This window comes from Chiloscyllium plagiosum, unplaced genomic scaffold (assembly GCF_037043375.1).
Source record: "Chiloscyllium plagiosum isolate Xiang-an unplaced genomic scaffold, Cpla_swu_hap1 HiC_scaffold_3, whole genome shotgun sequence".
In the NCBI taxonomy this organism is placed as follows: domain Eukaryota; kingdom Metazoa; phylum Chordata; class Chondrichthyes; order Orectolobiformes; family Hemiscylliidae; genus Chiloscyllium; species Chiloscyllium plagiosum.
In genome coordinates this window covers 123,354,123-123,377,382 of record NW_028270141.1, presented here as the reverse complement: position 1 = coordinate 123,377,382, position 23,260 = coordinate 123,354,123, and the positions used below count along the sequence as shown (strand labels likewise).

The following is a 23,260-nucleotide window of genomic DNA, read 5'->3' as shown; positions in this document are numbered from 1 at the left end:
GTCACCACGCCTAACCCCGCCGAGTTCCGTCACCACGCCTAACCCCGTCCCCATGACTATCTCCGTCACCACGCCTAACCCCGTCCCCATGACTATCTCCGTCACCACGCCTAACCCCGACCCTTCGCCGATCTCCGACTGCATGTCTAACCCCACCCCCACGCCTGTATCCGTCACCACGTCTAACCCCGCCCCTTCGCCGATCTCCATCACCACGCCCAACCCCGCCCCCAGGCCTAACCCCGCCCCCACACCCCACTCCAGCCCCACACCAGGTCCTAGCTCCCAGCCCTGCCGTGTTTTCACCATCCCTCCAGACCTACCCCTCTCTGAGGATGAAAGATCAGTCCTCAGCAGAGGCCTCACCTTCATTCCCCTACGCTCTCGGATTAATGAGTTCAACACACGGCGTGACATCGAACAATTCTTCCGCCGCCTTCGCCTCCGTGCCTACTTCTTCAACCAAGACTCTCGCCCACCCTCTGACGACCCCTTCTCCTGCCTCCAACACACCCCATCCACCTGGACACCCCGTGCTGGCCTCCTACCTGCCCTCGACCTCTTCATAGCCAACTGCCGCCGCGATATTAACCGCCACCTGAACTCCCCCACCCCTCACCCACTCCAACCTCTCACCCTCTGAACACGCAGGCCTCCACTCCCTCCATTGCAACCCCAACCTCACTATCAAACCAGCAGACAAGGGAGGTGCGGTAGTAGTTTGGCGCACCGACCTTTACACTGCTGAGGCCAAACGCCAGCTCGCAGATACCTCCTCCTACTGCCCCCTTGACCATGACCCCATCCCCCACCACCAAACCATCATCTCCCAGACCGTCCATAACCTCATCACCTTGGGATCTCCCATCCACCGCCTCCAACCTCATAGTCCCACAACCCCGCACCGCCCGTTTCTATCTCCTGCCCAAAACCCACAAACCTGACTGCCCCGGCCGACCCATTGTCTCCGCCTGCTCCTGCCCCACCGAACTCATCTCCGCATACTTCGACACGGTCCTGTCCCCCTTAGTCCAAGAACTCCCCACCTACGTTCGGGACACCACCCATGCCCTCCACCTCCTCCATGATTTTCGCTTCCCTGGTCCCCAACGCCTTATCTTCACCATGGACATCCAGTCCCTGTACACCTCCATCCCCCATCACGAAGGACTCAAAGCCCTCCGCTTCTTCCTTTCCCGCCGTACCAACCAGTACCCTTCCACTGATACCCTCCTTCGACTGACTGAACTGGTTCTCACCCTGAACAACCTCTCTTTCCAATCCTCCCACTTCCTCCAAACAAAAGGAGTAGCCATGGGCACCCGCATGGGCCCCAGCTATGCCTGCCTCTTCGTAGGATATGTGGAACAGTCCATCTTCCGCAACTACACTGGCCCCACCCCCCACCTTTTCCTCCGCTACATCAATGACTGTATCGGTGCCGCCTCGTGCTCCCACGAGGAGGTTGAACAGTTCATCCACTTCACCAACACCTACTACCCCGACCTCAAATTCACCTGGATAGTCTCAGATTCCTCCCTCCCCTTCCTCGACCTTTCTATTTCTATCTCAGGCAACCGAATCAACACAGACATCTACTACAAACCGACCGACTCCCACAGCTACCTGGACCACACCTCCTCCCACCCTGCTCCCTGTAAAAACGCCATCCCATTCTCCCAATTCCTTCGTCTCCGCCGCATCTGCTCCCAGGAGGACCAGTTCCAAAAACGTACAACCCAGATGGCCTCCTCCTTCAAGGACCGCAATTTCCCCCCCCGACGTGGTCGACGATGCCCTCCACTGCATCTCTTCCACTTCCCGCTCCTCCGCCCTTGAGCCCCGCCCCTCCAACCACCACCAGGACAGAACCCCACTGGTCCTCACCTACCACCCCACCAATCTCCATGTACAGCGCATCATCCGCCGTCATTTTTGCCACCTCAAACGGACCCCACCACCAAGGATATATTTCCCTCCCCTCCCCTATCAGCATTCCGTAAAGACCACTCCCTCTGTGACTCCCTCATCAGATCCACACCCCCCCCCCACCAACCCAACCTCCACTCCCGGCACCTTCCCCTGCAATCGCAGGAGGTGCAAAACTTGCGCCCACACCCCACACACACCCCACCTCCCTCCAAGTCCCCAAAGGAAACTTCCATATCTGCCACAGATTCACCTGCACCTCCACACACATCATCTATTGCATCCTCTGCACCTGATGTGGCCTCCTCTATATTGGGGAGACAGGCCGCCTACTTGCGGAGCATTTCAGAGAACACCTCTGGGACACCCGGACCAACCAACCCAACCACCCTGTGGCTCAACACTTCAACTCCACCTCCCACTCCACCAAGGATATCCACGTCTTTGGACTCCTCCATCACCAGACCACAACAACACAGCAGTTGGAGGAAGAGCGCCTCATCTTCCGCCTAGGAATCCTCCAACCACAAGAGATGAACTCGGATTTCACTAGTTTCCTCATTTCCCCTCCCCCCACCTTGTCTCAGTCAAATCCATCGAACTCAGCACCGCCTCCCTAACCTGCAATAATCTTCCTGACCTCTCCGCCCCCACCCCACTCCGGCCTATCACCCTCACCTTGACCTCTTTCCACCTATCGCATTTCCGACGCCCCTCCCCCAAGTCCCTCCTCCCTACCTTTTATCTTAGCCTGCTGGACACACTTTCCTCATTCCTGAAGAAGGGCTTATGCCCGAAACGTCGATTCTCCTGTTCCCTGGATGCTGCCTGACCTGCTGCGCTTTTCCAGCAACACAGTTTCAGCTCTGATCTCCAGCATCTGCAGTCCTCACTTTCTCCTCAGGATTTTGTATACATCAACCTTTGTGTTTAATGCCATTAAAAATGATTTTCTCTTCATTTAACTCAAATAAATGGTCTTTCATTTCTCCATCAACCACCTTGTTGCCTGACACTTTACCTGTCTCTCAATTTGCTGTACCCTGCAGCTTCAATTGCAACTAGCTTCATACCATTAGCAAACATAGATCAAACAAAGTCATGTATCTAAGTTATTAATATAGAATGTTAATAGTTAAGCGTGCGGCACTCTGTGGTTCACTGTCTGTCAACCTAATACTCCATTTTCTACTTCCTCCCCAGCGATTGTCAATGTAATGGCCCTGTAGTTTTCTCTTTTCTCTTGCCGCCTTCCAGGCATAGCTAGCTAGCTTCCAAGCTGCTGACACCATCCCAAAATCTAGAGATGTGAAAAGTCATAGCTGTGGTTACACCATTTCTGTAGCTATCTCTTTTAGTACAATGATGCAGCACACTGCTTCTGCAAGGTTCGACCTTCACTTTTAGTGCACCCACACTGCCAGTGACCCTCTGTTTCTTGTATGTGATTTGTGTCTGTTTTCACAACAGAAGACATAAAATATTTGTTCCATGTCTGTCCCAGTTCCTCATGATCATGTCACCTGCCTGCTTCAAAGTGACTTTATTTCATATACTTATAGAAGCTCTTGCAATCTATTTTTATGTTTCTGGTTACTTTGATTAAACATGAAAAAAATAGAATCAACAGCCTTCTAACTTCTAAAACACTTGCAATCCTAAATCCTGATGTTTTTTTCAGTAATTTAAACCACATCTCTTATATTGGTGCCATCTATATTTTAGTCTGTTTACCCAATCAACAATAGCCAGCTCTTCCCTCATATCTAACTAATGTTCATTTTTAATCTTCATAGCTGACAATATTGTTTTCAAACTTAGTGTGGAATTCAGTTGTGCTATTGTCATTATTTCCCCAGTGGATCTCTTGCAATACTCATTAATTCTGCTAATTGTGGAATACTGGATTTTTTTATAAAACTTGATCTCTATTTTATTCCGTAGTGTATTATTCCAGGAAATAGTCACAAGCATTCTCCAAACCTTCGAAAATTTGACCGACCCAATCTATATTCAGGTTAAGGTTTCCATTACTATTTGTTTTTGTGACAAATGCTAATAATTCTTCTTTAATATTGTATCCAAAGATCTAATGCTTATTTAAGTGCTCCATCCACAATGGAGGCTGGGCCAGTGAATTTGTTCAAGGCTGAGATAAATTTGTTTTTAATAGACCAGAGAAGTCGAGAGTTTCTGGAGAGATTTGGAGACAAGAACAGGACAATGGAGTTGAAACCAGCAGCTGTGACCTTCTAGATTGGGGAGTAGGCTTAAAGGGATGAATGAGCCAGTCTTGCACCCAAGCTCTGTTAGGGAGCCCAAGAGCTACTACTCAGTGGCATATTGTGGACCAGCAAGTTACGAGAGGGAAAGTGTCTGAATTTGAAACATTTCTTTCCAACAATTTGTTTGGAGGCAGAGGGGACACTTGTAACTTGTGTTGGCAAAGGTGGAGAATTAACTGTGGGTCAGACTCAGAGTCATAGAGATGTACAGCACGGAAACAGACTTTTGGTCCAACCCATCCATGCCGACCAGATATCCCAACCCAATCTAGTCCCACCTGCCAGCACCCAGCCCATATCCTTCCAAACCCTTCCTATTCATATACCCATCCAAATGCCTCTTAATGTTGCAATTGTACCAGCCTCCACCACATCATCTGGCAGCTCATTCGATACTCGCACCACCCTCTGCGTGAAAAAGCTGCCCCTTAGGTCTCTTTTATATCTTTCCCCTCTCACCCTAAACCTATGCCCTCTAGTTCTGTACTCCCCAACCCCAGGGAAAAGACTTTGCCTATTTATCCTATCCATGTCCCTCATAAGTTTGTAAACCTCTATGCGGTCACCCCTCCGCCTCCGACGCTCCAGGGAAAACAGCCCCAGCCTGTTCAGCCTCTCCCTATAGCTCAGATCCTCCAACCGTGGCAACATCCTTGTAGCGCCAGAGACCCGGGTTCAATTCCCGCCTCAGGCGACTGACTGTGTGGAGTTTGCACATTCTCCCCGTGTCTGTGTGGGTTTCCTCCGGGTGCTCCGGTTTCCTCCCACAGTCCAAAGATGTGCAGGTCAGGTGAATTGGCCATGCTAAATTGCCCGTAGTGTTAGGTAAGGGGTAACTGTAGGGGTATGGGTGGGTTGCGCTTCGGCGGGTCGGTGTGGACTTGTTGGGCCGAAGGGCCTGTTTCCACACTAATGTAATCTAATCTAATCTAAATCTTTTCTGAACCCTTTCAAGTTTCACAACATCTTTCTGAGATGAAGGAGACCAGAATTGCAGGCAATATTCCAACAGTGGCCTAACCAATGTCCTGTACAGCCGCAACATGACCTCCCAACTCCTGTATTCAATACTCTCACCAATAAAGGAAAGCATACTAAACGCCGCCTTCACTATCCTATCTACCTGTGACTCCACTTTCATGGAGCTATGAACCTGCACTCCAAGGTCTCTTTGTTCAGCAACACTCCCTAGGACCTTACCATTAAGTGTATAAGTCCTGCTAAGATTTGCTTTCCCAAAATGCAGCACCTCTCATTTATCTGAATTAAACTCCATCTGCCACTTCTCAGCTCATTGGCCCATCTTGTCCAGATCCTGTTGTAATCTGAGGTAACCCTCTTTGCTGTCCACTACACCTCCAATTTTGGTGTCATCTGCAAACTTACTAACTGTACCTCTTATGCTCGCATCCAAATCATTTATGTAAATGACAAAAAGTAGAGGACCCAGCACCGATCCTTGTGGCACTCCACTGGTCACAGGCCTCCAGTCTGAAAAACAACCCTCCACTACCACCCTCTGTCTTCTACCTTTGAGCCAGTTCTGTATCCAAATGGCTAGTTCTCCCTTTATTCCGTGAGATCTAACCTTGCTAATCAGTCTCCCATGGGGAACCTTGTCGAACGCCTTACTGAAGTCCATATAGACCACGTCTACCGCTCTGCCCTCACCAATCCTCTTTGTTACTTCAAAAAACTCAATCAAGTTTGTGTGACATGATTTCCCACGCACAAAGCCATGTTGACTATCCCTATTCAGTCCTTGTCTTTCCAAATACATGTACATCCTGTCCCTCAGGATTCCCTCCAACAATTTGCCCACCGAGGTCAGGCTCACTGATCTATAGTTCCCTGGCTTGTCCTTACCGCCCTTCTTAAACAGTGGCACCACGTTTGCCAACCTCCAGTCTTCCGGCACCTCACCTGTGACTATCGATGATTCAAATATCTCGGCAAGAAGCCCAGCAATCACTTGTCTAGCTTCCCACAGAGTTCTTGGGTACACCTGACCAGGTCCTGGGGATTTATCTACCTTTAACCGTTTCAAGACATCCAGCACTTCCTCCTCTGTAATCTGGATATTTTGCAAGATGTCACCATCTGTTTCCCTACAGTCTATATCTTCCATATCCTTTTCCACAGTAAACACTGATGCAAAACATTAATTTAGTATCTCCCCCATTTTCTGTGGTTCCACACAAAGGCTGCCTTGCTGATCTTTGAGGGGCCCTATTCTCTCTCTAGTTACCCTTTTGTCCTTAGTATATTTGTAAAAACCCTCTGGATTGTCCTTAATTCTATTTGCCAACGTTATCTCATGTCCCCTTTTTGCCCTCCTGATTTCCTACTTCCTTTATACTCTTCTAAGGATTCACTCGATCTATCCTGTCTATACCTGACATGTGCTTCCTTCTTTTTCTTAACCAAACCCTCAATTTCTTTAATCATCCAGTATTCCCTATACCTACCAGCCTTCCCTTTCACCCTGATAGGAATATACTTTCTCTGGATTCTTGTTCTCTCATTTCTGAAGGCTTCCCATTTTACAGCCGTCCCTTTACCTGTGAACATCTGCCTCCAATCAGCTTTCGAAAGTTCTTTCTAGGTGGTAGCTTTCTATGACGCTCAGGTGGTAATGAAGATGGTGAACAATATCCTGTTTTAAAAGTTTGTTTAAATTGCCAAAGAACTCTAAAAGTTGAGATGTGGGAGATCATCTTTAATTTTTTAATTTTGTCTGTTTTACAGTGAGAGTAGCATGTTTGTCTCCAAGAGACGTTTCATTTTGAAGACATGCGGTACCACCCTCTTACTGCAAGCACTGGAACCCCTGTTGGAACTTGCTCGTGAGTACTGCGGCTTTGATTCCATTCAGGTAACTTTGACATTGTTTTGTAGGTCTTGCACGTAATCCACATTTGAACATAGAACATTACAGCGCAGTACAGGCCCTTCGGCCCTCAATGTTGCCCCGACCAGTCATACCAATCTGAAGCCCATCCCACCTACACTATTCCATGTATGTCCATATTCTTGTCCAATGACGACTTAAGTGCACTTAAAGTTGGTGAATCTACTACCGTTGCAGGCAAAGCGTTCCATACCCTTACTACTCTCTGACATCTGTCCTATATCTATCACCCCTCAATTTAAAGCTATGCCCCTTTGTGCTCGCTGTCACCATACTTAGAAAAAGGCCTGTCCACCCTATCTAACCCTCTGATATCTTGTATGTCTCTATTAAGTCACCTCTCAACCTTGTTCTCTCCAACGAAAACAGCCGCAAGTCCCTCAGCCTTTCCTCGTAAGACCTCCCCTCCATACCAGGCAACATTCTAGTAAATCTCCTCTGCACCCTTTCCAAAGCTTCCACGTCCTCCTTATAATGTGGTGACCAGAACTGTACACAATACTCCAGTTGCGGCCGCATCAAAGTTTTGTACAGCTGTAGCATAACCTCATGGTTCCAGGACTCGATCCCTCTATTAATAAAAGCTAAAACACTCTATGCCTTCTTAATGACCCTGTCATCCTGGGTGGCGACTTTCAAGGATCTGTGTACATGGTCACAGAGATCTCTCTGCTCATCTACACTACCAAGAATCTTACCATTAGCCCAGTACTTTGCATTCCGGTTACTCCGACAAAAGGAATCACCTCACACTTGTCTGCATTAAACTCCATTTGCCACCCCTCAGCCCACCTCTGCAGCTTATCTATGTCTCTCTGTAACCTACAACATCCTTCGTCACTATCCACAACTCCACCGACCTTAGTGTTGTCTGCAAATTTACTAACCCACCCTTCTACGCCCTCATCCAGGTCATTTATAAAAATGACGAACAGCAGTGGACCCAACACCAACCCTTGCGGTACACCACTAGTAACTGGACTCCAAGATGAACATTTCCCATCAACCACCACCCTGTGTCTTTCAGCAAGCCAATTACTGATCCAAACTGTTTTATCTCCCACAATCCCATTCCTCCGCATTTTGTACAATAGCCTACTGTGGGGAACCTTATCGAATGCCTTGTCAAAATCCATATATGCCACATCGACCAGTTTACTCTCATCTACCTGTTTGGTCACCTTCTCAAAGAACTCAATAAGGTTTGTGAGGCACGACCTACCCTTCACAAAACTGTGCTGACTATCCCTAATCAAATTATTCTTTTCTAGATGATTATAAATCCTATCTCTTATAACCTTTTCCAACACTTTACCAATAACTGAAGAAAGGCTCACTGGTCTATAATTGGAAGCACACTAGCTTTCGGAGCGACGCTCCTTCATCAGGTGATTGTCAGACAATCTTGCCCAGTGGTATATATCTATCCCTTTCTATCATTAAATTAAACATAACAGAATTGTGATCGCTGACACCAAAGTGCTCACCTACTTCCAAGTCTAACACCTGGCCGGGCTCATTACCCAATACCAAATCTAATGTGGCTTCGCCCCTTGTTGGCCTGTCTATATACTGTGTCAGGAAGCCCTCCGCACTCTGGACAAAAACTGACCCATCTATAGTACTCGTACTATAGTGTTCCCAGTCAATATTTGGAAAGTTGAAGTCCCCCATGACAACTACCCTGTCTCCCTCACTCCTATCGCGAATCATCTTTGCAATCCCTTCCTCTACATCTCTGGAACTATTCGGAGGCCTATAGAAAACTCCCAACAGGGTGACGTCTCCTTTCCTGTTTCTAACCTCAGCCCATACTACCTCAATTGACGAGTCCCCAAACATCCTTTCTGCAACTGCAATACTGTCCTTGACCAACAATACCACACACCACCCCCCCCTTTTACCATCTTCTCTGTTCTTACTGAAATATCCAAATCCTGGAACCTGCAACAACCATTCCTGTCCCTGCTCTATCCAAGTCTCCAAAAAGGCCACAACATCAAAATCCCAGGTACCAACCCATGCTGCAAGTTCACCCACCTTATTTCTGATGCTCTTGGCGTTGAAGTAGACACACTTCAAACCAATTCTTGCTTGCCGGTGCCATCCTGCATCCCTGAAAATTGATTTTGGACCTCAACCTTTTCTATACTCGAACTACAATTTTGGTTCCCATTCCCCTGCTGGATTAGTTTAAACCCACCCCAATATAGCCTTCGTGAATTTCCCCCCCAGGATATTGGTACCTCTCTGGTTCAGATAAAGACCATCCTGCTTGTAGAGGTCCCACCTATCCCAGAAAGAGCCCCAATTATCTAAGAATCCAAAACCCTCCCTCCTGCACCATCCCTGTAGCCACGTGTTCAACTCCTCTCTCTCCCTATTCCTCGCTTTACTAGCATGTGGCATGGGCAACAAACCAGAGACGACAACTCTGTTCGTCCTAACTCTTAAGCTTCCATCCTAGCTCCCTGAATTTCTGCCTTAAATCCCCATCTCTCTTCCTGCATATGTGGACCACGACTTGGGGCTGCTCCCCCTCCCCCTTAAGGATCCCCGAACCCTGGCACCTGGGAGGCAACACACCAACCGTGAGTCTCTCTTGTCCCCACAGAACCTCCTATCTGTCCCCCTAACTATGGAGTCCCCAATGACTACTGCTCTGCTCCTCTTCCCCCTTCCCTTCTGAGCAGCAGGGACAGACTCTGTGCATGAACCCTGTGCCCCACAGCTTTCCCCGGTAAGTCGTCCCCCCTCAAAACGGTATCCTTATTGTTGAGGGGAATGGCCACAGGGGATCCCTGCACTGCCTGCTGGTTCCCTTTCTGTCCCCTGACTGTAACCCATCTGCCTTTTTCTTGTACCTGAGGAGTGACTACCTCCCTGTAACTCCTCTCAATAACCCCCTCTGCCTCCTGAATGATCCAAAGTTCATCCAGCTCTAGCTCCAGTTCCCTAACGCGGTTTTCGAGGAGCTGAAGTTGGGTGCACTTCCTGCAGATGTAGTCAGCAGGGACACCCTTACCTCCCATATTCTGCAGGAGGAACATTCAACTGTTGTAATGGGTATAGCTAACAAGTGAACTAGTGAAAGTTAGAGTGGTGGCACAAGAAACTGAAATGCAAACGATTGTAATGTATATACAGGGGATGAAATGATATCTGTTATAATGATTTCGTTCTAATAGTGTGTTTGGCATGCAGCATCGTATAATTGACATACTTCACAATTCAGAGTTTCATAATCCTTAAATCACATCTGCACAAATTGGCTTCTGTCAATCTCTGGAACTTCCTGACTGCAGCCAAACATTTTAAAAGAAAACTGACACTAGCACATTGTTAGGAAGTAACACCATATGTCTTGTCTTCACCATTTGTTGAACATTTAGCAGCTAATTTTAAGAGTCACTACTTGTGTTGTAAAAGCTCTAAATCCACCTAATTGAAATCTGTGCGTGTATCTTAAATACAGGATTTCTTCTATTCCGGCAAAAACTTTGTGAAGCCAGCACATCAGGAATACCCACATAGGAACTTTCAGGAGGAGGTAGAATTTCTGGATATGGTGTTCCCAAGTAAGTTCAACTCAGAAATTATTGAAGCTAATAAAATCTTCAGTGCTGAATCTGTTTGCAAATTTGAACATATGTGAAGCAAGGTTGAAGAGTGGTGCAGGAAAAGCACAGCAGGTCAGGCAGCATCTGAGGAGCAGGAAAATCGATGTTTTCCAGGTGTGTTCCATGAAGCACTCTGCACATTAGCGTCCTGTCTTCCCAAAGTAGTTGAAAATGAGGGGAAGTGAATGGTAGAGAAAAGTGAACTGAGGAATAATTCAGCAATCGAGACTCAATATTACTTCGATAACAAAAAGACTGATCTAAAGACTGCATCTGTAGGTGTATATCACTTGTAACAGAGTAGACATATTGATGATAAACATTGAAGCAAATAAATATAATGTGCCAGCTGTTAGAGATGAGGCTGCAGGATGCCAGATTGTGTGCTGAAGTTGAAGAATAGTGACATTCAAAAAAAAAATTGGAAGCAATTTGGAGGGGGTAGCATTATTCAAGGGTAGCATTTATGTAACAGATTCAGGAGATTGGGATGTAGAATCGACAGTGAAGACAATGACATTTAATTGGAAATTTCTCAGTTTAATAGTGGATGTTACACATGCAGTTAGTAATTCGGGAAGAGTTGAGTGAAGTAGAACTGGATATTGTCAGCGTACAAGGGGAAAACATGTTACTATTTCAGTGTTTAAGGGCCACATGTAGGTGGGAGATAGGTAGTGAGGGACACTGGTGGTCATGGCGTTGGAGCAGCAGAAAGCCATAACCAATAGAAATGAGCTCATGTTTGGTTGTTGCAGCCAGCAGTGGCTGGAATGAAGATCTAACTTATTTGAACACAACAGATGATTGTCTAATCACATTTCACCCAGTATCCTGAGTATTTTTTCAGGAGAATTTGGATATGTCAAAACTGCTATAGTCTGTTCAGTTGCCTACCTGTATCAAAACATTAAAAGTTTGTTATCTGTGGCCACCTATCAATCTTGTTTTACAAGTCAATTCAAAAAGATGGTGCTTGACTTGGAAACTGAAATTATTGTAGCATATTGGTCTCTAACCGTGAGCATTTATTCACTCCAGATGGGGCGGCCTATTGCATGGGACGTATGAATTCTGATTGCTGGTAAGCTGAAATCCTCCTGCAAATTTTTATGGACATGGATCCAATTAATTCAGTGCTCTGATTTGACCTTTTAACCATTGTTTTGGAGAAGTTTCAGGAAAATGCCATCAGAACAAAGGAAAGAGAACAAGACAATAAGTCACGTATGACTTTACCAACTCTCTGTCCCAGCTTATTGTGAAGTTAGGTTAGTTACAGATGACTTTGGCTGTGTCCAGGTTGGTGCAATTGTGTTGTACTTCAGAATGACAACTTTTTTGTATTTCAAACACTGAAAGTCAGCCTTAAGCTCAAATCATAATCATATTCCCACATGGTTCTGTTTACAAGTCTTAAGCAGTTGTTCTGTTCTAAGTGATAGGTCTCATAGTTGAGTTCTGTAGAAGTGCATTTTGCTGAATGCTTACCAATTATGAATTTTTAATGTAAAGTTTCATTCAAATATTGTCATTTATGTTTGATCTAGGTATCTTTACACTCTGGATATGCCAGAGGATAGTGGGATCAAACAGCCGGATCAGACACTTGAGGTTCTGATGAGCGAGCTTGATCCAGTTGTCATGGACCAGTTCTTCATGAAAGATGGTGTTACTGTAAATGATGTCACTCGAGTATGTATGAAATAAACTTTAAAGGTTAAAAACATTTTTTTTAATCTCTGGAAGCTGAAACATGGTGTTTTTTTTTTAAGATGAGTGGAATTCGTGACCTGATACCAGGTTCAGTCATTGATGCCACACTGTTCGATCCTTGTGGGTATTCAATGAATGGAATGAAAGTGGATGTAAGTTTGCGTCCTATCTTGAACTTCTAATTTTTTCCTATCTGTGTCTCTTCTCCCTCCTGCCCTCCCCTTCCCTCATCATCAAATAAAAATGTCTCCAAGTTAGAAGGCATTGCATCTCACGAGCTTGCCTTGACTTATTCTATAAGCACCCAAAGTTTAACTGACTAATACAAATGAAATGTTTTTAGCCAAGAGAAATCATTTTGTAAGAGTCAATGACAGTTGTCCATTGTGTGAAATACTGTGCCCTTTTCACATTTTCTGAATGAAGTGTGCTCAGACAGCTTTTTAATCAGCTATGCAATTTGTTCAAGGTTTATACACTTGACAAGCATTTCATTTGAAAAATCATTTTGGGATGCCGGCTATTAAGAGTAGTTTTGATGGCCTAGACAAATGTAGCTTGTTCAGGTTGCAGTCTTTAAACATGAGACTTACCATATCTCTCAAGCTGAAGTGTATTGCAAATGAAGATTCTTTTCCTTGTTTTGGAAATGATGCTTTTGTGAACTTCGAAGTAAGGGTGTTCACATCTCAGACCAGTATATCTTCTGATCTTGCAGACAAGATAGTTGCAAAGTGATCTGTGTACTCACAGGATATAGCTGTCCTGAATGCAAAAGGAAATCACACTTGGCTCCTGTTGGCTGCAGATCATACTGTGTTGAGAACAATTGTGGATTACAATGTGTCCTACCAGAGTTGAGTTTTTATGGAATGAGGATCTTTCTCTTCAAAGTTACGGGACAGATCTTTAAATACATTTTCCTGTGGGATCACGTGGGATTCTTTTAGTACATAAAACATCTTTTTAATAGCATACATTGCTGTTTTTAACAACCTAGCTGAATGAGCTTACCAGTTGCTTAGAAATTAATTTTTAAATGCACTCATCTGACAATATGAATATATCAAAATCCTGAAGGAGAAATGAAAACATTTGAAGGTTCTGATATGTTATTGAAATCTGGAGTAGGCGAAGGAACAGACTTTAAAATTCACTTGGCTGTTTTGTGCTACTTCAGGACCACTAATGTAATATGCAAATAATGCAGAGGAAATGTTTGACTTTAGAATCTTTTCTACGGAATTAATAAAGTAATTATAACTTAACTGAAATGAGTCATATAATGCTTTGTCTTTTTAGGGAACTTACTGGACAATTCATATCACCCCAGAGCCAGACTTCTCCTATGTTAGCTTTGAGACTAACCTGGCCCAGACTTCTTACGATGACCTAATCAGAAAAGTGGTAGATGTCTTCAAGCCAGGGAAATTTGTCACAACCCTTTTTGTTAATCAGGTGAGATTCTAGGTTTTTCTGTAAAACGAGTATATGGTTGACCTCTGAAATAAAGTAGACAAATGCTTAGAGCCCTCAGGCGAGAGCAGTATTTGTGCCAGGAGAAACTAGAGATAATATTTCAGGTGATCTTTGATTGAGAGAAGACCAAGTGTATTGGACCACTTATGCTCAAATCCCGACCATGGCAGGTTCAAATTTTGAACCATCGCTCTCAAATCAGGAAATAAAATGATATATTTAAGTAACAAAGGAGTCATCAGATTGCTGTTAATATTCAGTTATTTCACTGACGTCTTTTAAGTAGCCTGTTGTCCTTAAAAGTCTGCTCTGTTACAGTCCACACAACAGGGAATGAGTATTAATTTCTGACATTCCCAATAATGTATATATTTCAGGACTGGATTACTTTTAAAAAGATTTGCCAATATTTCTTCCGAATACTGTTAGAAGCATCGGAGTTTAAAAAGCATTTAGAATAGAAGTTACAACAAGTGCAGTGTGACAATGGCTACATAGTTTGTTGCAACTTGACTAGAAATGCAGAAACTCGACATGAGGCTCAGATGGAGCACTGGTGGTGTAGCCCGCTTTCTATTTGTTTGGGTGTCCTTAGGTTGGTGCTGTCATTTCCTGTGGTGATGTCATTTCTTATGGTGGTTATTTCCTGTTCTTTTTCTCAGGATAGTAAATGGGATCCAAATCAGTGTTTGTTGATAGAGGCTAATCATCTCAGCACCCAGGTGCTGCTGTTTGATCAAGGACATTCTCTTTATAACATCAGTAGTGGGCATGTTTACAGATGATGAGTGTTCGCTTCCATTTGCATCTCCTCAAATAGTGAAGCAGTCGATCTCTATACAGAGCAATACAAAAAAAGGAAAGGTGGCTCAACCAGTATGAGATCAAAGAATTGACACACAATTGCCATGAAAAGTCACAAGACTAAGGACTGGTAGCAGTTTTAAAGTTAGCGAAAGAGGAAGGGAAGGATCAGGGGATATGGGATTGGAGTATGAGTAAACTTGTATTAAAAGTTAAAACTTATATAAAAATGTAAAGAAAAAGGTATTTGTAAAGACAAATGCAAGTTCCTTACAGTCGGGTGGCACGGTAGCTTGATGGTTGTGCTGCTGTCTTACAGCGCCAAGGACCCAGGTTCAGTTTCAGCCTTGGCCACCTGTGTGTGTGGAGTTTTCACGTCCTCCCCATCTCTGCATAGATTTCCTCCCACAGTCCAAAGATGTGCAGGTTAAGTGGATGGGCCATGCTAGTCCATAGTGTCCGAGGATATGCAGGCTAAGTAGGTTAGCCATGGGGAAATAGGGTAGGGATGCTCTTCGGAGAGTTGGTGTGGACTCAATGGGCAGAATGACCTGCTTCCACACTGTAGGGGTTCTATGATAGAATGAGGGGAATTATAACGGAACAGGAAAGACCGAAGAATTGAACCCATTTTGCTCCTTGTCACAAGAAAGGACCCAATTTTTAAGATATGTTAGTGAGCCAAAGTTATGATGCGGGGGAGGAATTGAAGAAAATCAACATTAGTTCAATTTTAAAAACAGTGCTGTATGTTTATAGGGCTAAAGACAGATAAATCCTGGGACTTGCCAATCTGCAGTGCAGAGTACGGAATGAAACAGCCTTGAGGTAAAATAGGTTCTGGAGCAATTCCTGTGAGTTGGAGGGTGGCAATTGTAAGCTACATACTTTTTAAAATGAAAGAACAGAATTACGGAGCAGTTAGCCTCCCCTCAGTATTGGAGGCAATGCTGGAGTTTAGATATTTTGTTAACTACTCACACATGTTATCTACTAATGGAGTAGGTAGGACTTGAACTTGGACCTCCTGGCTCAGTGGTAAGGACACTAGCACTGTGCCACAAGAACTCTAAAGTTATGTACCTAGATCAATGAGCCTGCTAAGCAGCAAATGCTCACTCTTATAAGGTAGGTGATAACATTTGGAACAATTGGAAAGCATTCATGTGATTAAGGTCATAGGGTCAGAGAGATTTACAATATGGAAATAAGCCCTTTAGTCCAACTCATCCATGCAGACCAGATATTCCAAATTAATCTAGTTACATTTTCAAGCACTTGGCCTGTATTCCTCTAAACCCTTCCTATTCATATAGCCATCCAGGTGCCTTTTAAATGTAGTAATTGTACCAGCTCTCCATGAAAGAAAGGGAATTCATGGTTCACAAATCTTCGAGTTTTTTTGACAATGTAATTAATAGAATTAATGTGTGGGAGCCAGTGGATGTGTATTTGGACTTCAGGAAGGCTTTAGACAAGGTTCCACATCGGCTACTGGCCAACGTTAAAGCATGTGGATGAGGATAATGTACTGGCACAGTTCACAGACCAGAAACAGGATGGGAATAAATCTGTCTTTTTCCAGATGGCAGGCGGTAACGTGCTGCAAGGGTCAGGTCATTGACTGCAGCTATGGGCAATACATATAAATGACTTGGATAAAGGATCCAATTGCAATATTTCTAAGTTTGGGAACAAAACCAGGTGGGATTTAGTTGTGAAGATGAAAGGACGCTTCATTGTGATCTCAGCAAGTTGAGTGTAGGAGGAAACACATGGCAGATACAATATAATGTGGATAAATGTGACATGCACATCAGTGTGAAATGCAGAAGTGCAGACAATTAAATAGTGATATATCAGAGGGTGTGTATATACAAAAGAATGTGTTCTCAAATAGCAGTCATTGAGGACTGAAGTTATGGGCATTTCGTTCATAGGGTGGTCAGCTGTAGAATTTGCTGCAAGTCTGTGCAGGTGGGGCACTCAACTATATTTGAGAGATTGCTAATTTTTTTGGATTTTAAAAACATAGGGAGAAAGTGGAATTATGGCATTGAAATTGCACATGAGCTGTGATCATATTGAATCTTCTGTTCTTAGTTTCTATCTTTCCACGAAGTGGTCAGCATTCCAGTTTGGTTGCATGTGTGGTAAGTAACAGTTGATCCCAGACAATGGCCCATTTGCCCGAAGAGATTCGGTGATATTGCCATCGCTCAATTCTCGTCTGAGCATTACAAGAGATACCTTTGACCAGAAACTGAATTGGACTAGCTGTAAATTCTGAGCTGTCAGGAACAAGACAGATGCTGTAACAAACAGTGATCATCGGAACTACCCAAACTTGGACACCATCTACAAAGTCCAAATCGGGAATCTGTTGGAATAGTCTTCATTTCCTAAATGAGGCTTTTTAACCTCATCTAAGAGACCGTGGGTTACTTGTGCACAGTGGCAGCTAAATGTTCCAGTTAAAAGATAAACTGCAGCAACTCACCAAGGTTTCTGCAATTGAACTTTGTGGATGTGACTGTTGCCACTTAGGCCAAGGCCTGCAGACATATTGGAACCATATTTAAAGTTTTTTTAACCTTTGTGACTTGGAACGATGTTGTCCTTCCTTCACTTGCTGGGTCAGGAGCCTACAACTCTAATATTCGGTGGAACCTACACTGCAAAGTGCAGAAGTTGAATAAGGTCACGCCATCTTGGGTTTTCAGGGATTGGCAGTGCTTACATATGAAGGAATAAAAAGTCGAGCAGCCTAATCTACTGCAGGCTAATCCATTTTTTGGAATTTTTCAAATTCTTTCTAAAAAGTGGCAACAACTATTGTGTTCTTTTCCATGGAACTTTTGTATAGCATTCACTGGATGTTTGAGTTTATAAATTGTGAGACCCACCTTTGTTGTAATGCGTTGTTTTTGTTTCATTGCAGAATTCCAAATGTCGCAATTCATTTTCTTCTCCCCAGAAAATTGAAGGATTCAAGCGCCTCGATCGCCAGTGTGCCCAGTTCAATGATTACAATTTTGTCTTTTCTAGTTATGTCAAGAATTGTCAGAGACAGCAGAGTTGAATAACAAAGATGAAAAAACGTAAAAAAATGTGCAAGGTAAATGGTGGCTGTCCTCTAGTTCAGGCTAGTAAGGGCCACACTTCACACTGCCACCATTTCATCCATTTTGTAGGCCCTGTATGTAACCACAATAGAATTGTGTCAAGTTTGAAATGTAACTGTCCTTGTAACAAAGAGTTGGAAATCTTGCATGGATGCCCTTTTCTCTGTTTAGTTATGCTAGGTCATTCTTGCTGTAATATTGAAGTGCATGTAGAGCAATTTGGTGCTTATTGTTTACAATTATATAACACTTGCAAGTTTAAAAATGTACAACATATAGGTTTTCTACAAGTGACGCCAAAAATTCTCCACAGACAAGGTTTCCGGCCTCATTAGGTGAGGGCCCTGGTATGTTTAGAACAGTTTATTTGCTTGTTTCCTCTCCATCAGATGTCGTTAAAGAATCGGAAGTTCTTCATTTGTTCATGTTGACCGTATGCCCAGACAGCTTGTTAGGAATTTGAGCAGACTCCTAATATGACTAGTATATTATGTTAGGATTCTTGTTTAGCTTTAATTCTTTAGCAAACTAGTTTCTCACGGGGGAAATAATGGATTACTTCATGAGTAGAAGTATTCATTGGCTGAGAAAACTGCGCATTCTACTTTAAGCACGCCAGGGATCACCGACTCCAGTTGTTTCATATGATTTTCCCCATTTAAAAATGAATAGGCAATATAGAATCTACTTGTTCAGTTACAGTCACTTTTGCTGTAAGTAACCATAATTCCTTGTGTATTGTGAACATCCCATGATACCTTGTGTATTTTTTTTCCTGTCTCACTTAATACATGATTTCTGTTAATTTGTTACGGTGTGTGCAGATAGTATGGACACTAGAAATGGCATGGCCATAAAATATAATCAGGAAGATGGGGTATTAATTATAGGTGTTAAAAATACCTTCACGGTTTTAGTTCATGGTTACTGATTTTTGGAAATTTGGCCTAACTTGTAGCAGGGGTTCTGAGTTTTGATAAGCACGCATAGGAACATGATATGGCATTTTTCCCAGGAATAGGGGGAATGCTCTTGGTTGGTTGGTACCATTTAATTACAGATCTGTTTGTTTAAATGGTTGGTATATTTCACCACATTTATTAATTATAAGGTTCTATTTATAAACTAAAAGTTATTGGCAGTGATTACTGTGGCATTGAAAACATCTGTAAAGACTGCCAGTTCGTTGTGGACCAATCATTCTTTATTAATGAAGACATTCTATTCTTCAGTGCTGAGGTTCCATAGCTTTCCATTTCCAAAATGTTTTATTCCAGTTTGATATGGATTGAGGTGCTTATACCTATTACAGTTAACTAAAACAGTTATTACATTTTTGATAGAGAATTTGAGTACTGATTTGTAGCCTTTACTGTGAAAGATGAAGTTAATTTGCTCATTACATTTCATTGTATCTGTTAAGGGGGAAATTTTGGCGCCATTAGAACTTTGTTGCCAAGTTGTTTAAAATATTTTAATTCAACTTCTGAAATCTTTTGTCTATACTGCAAACAAAATGCTTAAATAAAATTAAGATTTATGGAATCTATTAATTTGACATCTGCTTTGTTCATTTCCTCAGTATTTATCTCAGTGCAGTGAACTCACACCAACTTAGTTATTTTGTCTTGCATGTTAAATGTGGGGTTAATACAATATTAGATGTACAACAGCCAAGTAACATTTGAAAGAATACAATCTGATTACAGTAAAATCTGGATAATTTGAATCCTGGGGATCTGCCCACATGCTAATATTAGGCAGAGCTTTGTAATAGCTGGGGAGGCCCTATCCTGGCATGAAGTCAATTCACCTCCAAATGCTGTTCTGTGTCAAAACCAATGGGTTTAACTGCAAATTTGGAGCAGGCCCTTTGCACCTTGAAATTGCTCAGCCTTTCTGTAATGATTACTGCACAGGCCTGCCTACCCAGGATAACGTTTCCTCCGCTTGTTAATCAACAATCTACCTTCCAGTAATATCTACCTATTTTTTTTAAAAAGAAGCACAGCTTCTGCTTACATCACCTTTAGAATTCTAAAGAGTCACTCGTCTCTGAGAGAAGGTTTCTGTTTGTCTAAAGTGGGCAGTGACTCAGTTTGAAACAGTAACCCTGGACCTAGACTTTCCAACAAGGAAACATTTCACAGGAATTAGGTGTACAGGACAACCTCGATTATCTGAACGACATGGGCAGGGTGTATTTTTTCAGATAATCAAATGTTTGGATAACAGTTTGCCTAAGCATCAGGACCTTTGAGAGGGACCGTATTGTTGAAGAGGAGAGTATGAAACGGACTGGTAAGCTAGAGGAGATACTTGTTAGGAAGGAAGATGTGTTGGACATTTTGAACAACTTTAGGATAGACAAGTCCCCCGGGCCTGACGGGATATATCCTAGGATTATGTGGGAAGCAAGAGAGGAAATTGCAGTACCGTTGGCAATGATCTTTTCGTCTTCACTGTCAACGGGGGTGGTACCAGGGGACTGGAGAGTGGCGAATGTTGTGCCCCTGTTCAAAAAAAGGAATAGCGATAACCCCGGGAATTACAGGCCAGTTAGTCTTACTTCGGTGGTAGGCAAAGTAATGGAAAGGGTACTGAGGGATAGGATTTATGAGTATCTGGAAAGATACTGCTTGATTAGGGACAGCCAGCACGGATTTGTGAAGGGTAGGTCTTGCCTTACAAGTCTGATTGAATTCTTTGAGGAGGTGACCAAGCATGTGGATGAGGGTAGAGCAGTGGATGTAGTATACATGGATTTTAGTAAGGCATTTGATAAGGTTCCCCATGGTAGGCTTATGCGGAGGCATGGGATAGAGGGAAATTTGGCCAATTGGATAGAAAACTGGCTAACCGGTCGAAGTCAGAGAGTGGTGGTAGATGGCAAATATTCAGCCTGGAGCCCAGTTACAAGTGGAGTTCCGCAGGGATCAGTTCTGGGTCCTCTGCTGTTTGTAATTTTTATTAATGACTTGGATGAGGGAGTCGAAGGGTGGGTCAGTAAATTTGCAGATGATACGAAGATTGGTAGAGTTGTGCATAGTGAGGAGGGCTGTTGTCGGCTGCAAAGAGACTTAGATATGATGCAGAGCTGGGCTGAGGAGTGGCAGATGGAGTTCAACCCTGCCAAGTGTGAGGTTGTCCATTTTGGAAAGACAAATAAGAATGCGGAATACAGTAGGGTTCTTAGTGAGGTGGAGGAACAGAGGGATCTTGGGGTCTATGTTCATAGATCTTTGAAAGTTGCCACTCAGGTGGATAGAGCTTGTAAGAAGGCCAATGGTGTATTAGCGTTCATTAGCAGAGGGATTGAATTCAAGAGTCGTGAAGTGATGTTGCAACTGTACAGGACTTTGGTTAGGCCACATTTGGAGTACTGTGTGCAGTTCTGGTCGCCTCACTTTAGGAAAGATGTGGAAGCTTTGGAGAGGGTGCAGAGAAGATTTACCAGGATGTTGCCTGGAATGGAGAATAGGTTGTACGAGGATAGGTTGAGAGTGCTAGGCCTTTTCTCGTTGGAACGGCAAAGGATAAGGGGTGACTTGATAGAGGTTTATAAGATGATCAGAGGAATAGATAGTGTAGACAGTCAGAAACTTTTTCCCTGGGTGCAACAGAGTGTTACAAGGGGACATAAATTTAAGGTGAAGGGTGGAAGGTAAAGGGGAGATGTCAGGGGTGGGTTCTTTACCCAGAGAGTGGTGGGGGTATGGAATGCGCTGCCTGTGGGAGTGGTAGAGTCAGAATCTTTGGTGACCTTTAAGCGGCAATTGGATAGGTACATGGATGGGTGCTTAAGCTAGGACAAATGTTCGGCACAACATCGTGGGCCGAAGGGCCTGTTCTATGTTCTATCTGATTGTAACCTCAGATCTGCAATCCTATCTACCCCAGATAACCTTTTAGTTGCTTAACAAGAATCTGTCACCCCCTGCCTTAAAAATGTTGGGGGAGGTAGGTGGGGCTAGTTTAGTTTGGGATTATGTTTGACATGGACTGGTTAGACTGAAGGGTCTTTTTCCGTGCTGTATGACTATAACTCTTGCTACCTTTTTGAGAATGAGTTCCAAAGAGATAGTCCTCATTAACAAATTGTGACGAGTCTGTTATGAATGGGTGACCCTTGATAAGCGATGAGCCCTTGATCCGTATTCACCCATAAGGGAAAACATCATCTCCACATTTATTATTTTAAGATCCCTCCGGATCTTCTATGTTTCAATTAAGTCGCCTTATGCTTCTAAACTCCAGATACAAACCTAGCCTGTCCAACATTTCCTCATAAAATAACCCCCTAATTAGTCTGGTTAAAGTGTTTCCTTGGAGGTACACTGCCTCCCAATGCATTTACATCTTTCTGTAAGGGGATCAGTATGGACAGTACTCAGGCAGTCTCATCACTCCTGGTCAACTGAGAAACCTTCGTTTCCCTTTGTGGTAATGGTTCAAATAGCTTTCCTAATTGCTATACCTGCACAGAAACCTTTTGTGATTCATGCACAAGGACTCGGGTCCCATTACAGTTAAGCTCTACAATCTCTCAGCATTTAGATAATATACTTTTTACTTATTGCCAAAATGGCCAGAGATTTTGGAGAAGATTTGTAGCTCAGGTTATCTGTTTGGTCGCTGAGCTGGTGAGTTTGTTTTCAGACGTTTCGTCACCATTCTAGATAAGATCAGTGAGCTTCTGAAGAAGTGTGACTGTTCTGTCTGCTTGCTATTTATCTGCCTTGGTTTGTTGTGGTGAGCGATATCAATACTGTTTCTGTGAAGTTCGTAAATGGGGTCCCAATCTTTATGTATGTTAGGGGTATCTGAATGTTAGGCCTGTAGGAATTCCTGTGCATGTCTTTGTTTAGCCTGTCCCAGGATGGATATACTGCCCCAGTCGAACTGGTGTTCCTCTTTGTCTGTGTATTGGACACCAGTGATAGTTGGTCATGTCTTTTGGTGGCTAGTTGGTGCTTGTGTACCCTGGTGATGAGATTCCTGCCCATCTGTCCAATGTGATTGTTGCAGTCCTTGCAGGGTAGTTTGTATATTACGTTGGTTCTGCTGGCCGTGGGTCCAGGATCCTTTAAAATCATCAGGAGTTATTCTAATATTGTATGTTTCTGGGCTCCCATGATGCCAAGGGACTGGAGTAGTCTGGTGGTCATCTTAAATGTCATTGTATGGTAGGGTGGCTCGAATCTATGGGCTGTTGTCTTCCTGTTCAGGTTTGTGGTGCAGGAATCTGGAGACAGCACTGAGCAGGTACCTGTTGTTCCTGAATACGTTTTCAGTGTTTCTTTTCAGGTTCTCCTGGTTCCCTGGTGCTGCAATGTGTTGTGACTTGTTTAAATAGTGCCCTGATGCAGCTCTGTTTGTGGGTCTTGGGCT

At 43.7% G+C, this 23,260-nt stretch overlaps 1 protein-coding gene across 3 annotated transcripts in view; it reads left to right on the top strand.

Annotated features, from left to right (window-relative positions):
- Positions 1-19,418, top strand: part of LOC148150905 (S-adenosylmethionine decarboxylase proenzyme-like) — a 32,695-nt gene extending 13,277 nt beyond the window's left edge. The window contains exons 2-9 of one of the 3 annotated variants that reach the window (XM_087983149.1): positions 3,874-3,946; positions 6,963-7,089; positions 10,601-10,703; positions 11,787-11,829; positions 12,296-12,440; positions 12,521-12,613; positions 13,764-13,919; positions 17,686-19,418. In XM_087983149.1, coding sequence (XP_087839275.1) covers positions 6,973-7,089; positions 10,601-10,703; positions 11,787-11,829; positions 12,296-12,440; positions 12,521-12,613; positions 13,764-13,919; positions 17,686-17,826 — 798 coding nt within the window. In that variant the 5' untranslated portion in view covers positions 3,874-3,946; positions 6,963-6,972 and the 3' untranslated portion in view covers positions 17,827-19,418. The remainder of the gene's footprint in view (positions 1-3,873; positions 3,947-6,962; positions 7,090-10,600; positions 10,704-11,786; positions 11,830-12,295; positions 12,441-12,520; positions 12,614-13,763; positions 13,920-17,685) is intronic. The other 2 variants (XM_087983141.1, XM_087983147.1) reach the window with 2 other exon arrangements.
- The last annotated feature ends 3,842 nt before the right edge of the window (positions 19,419-23,260 follow it).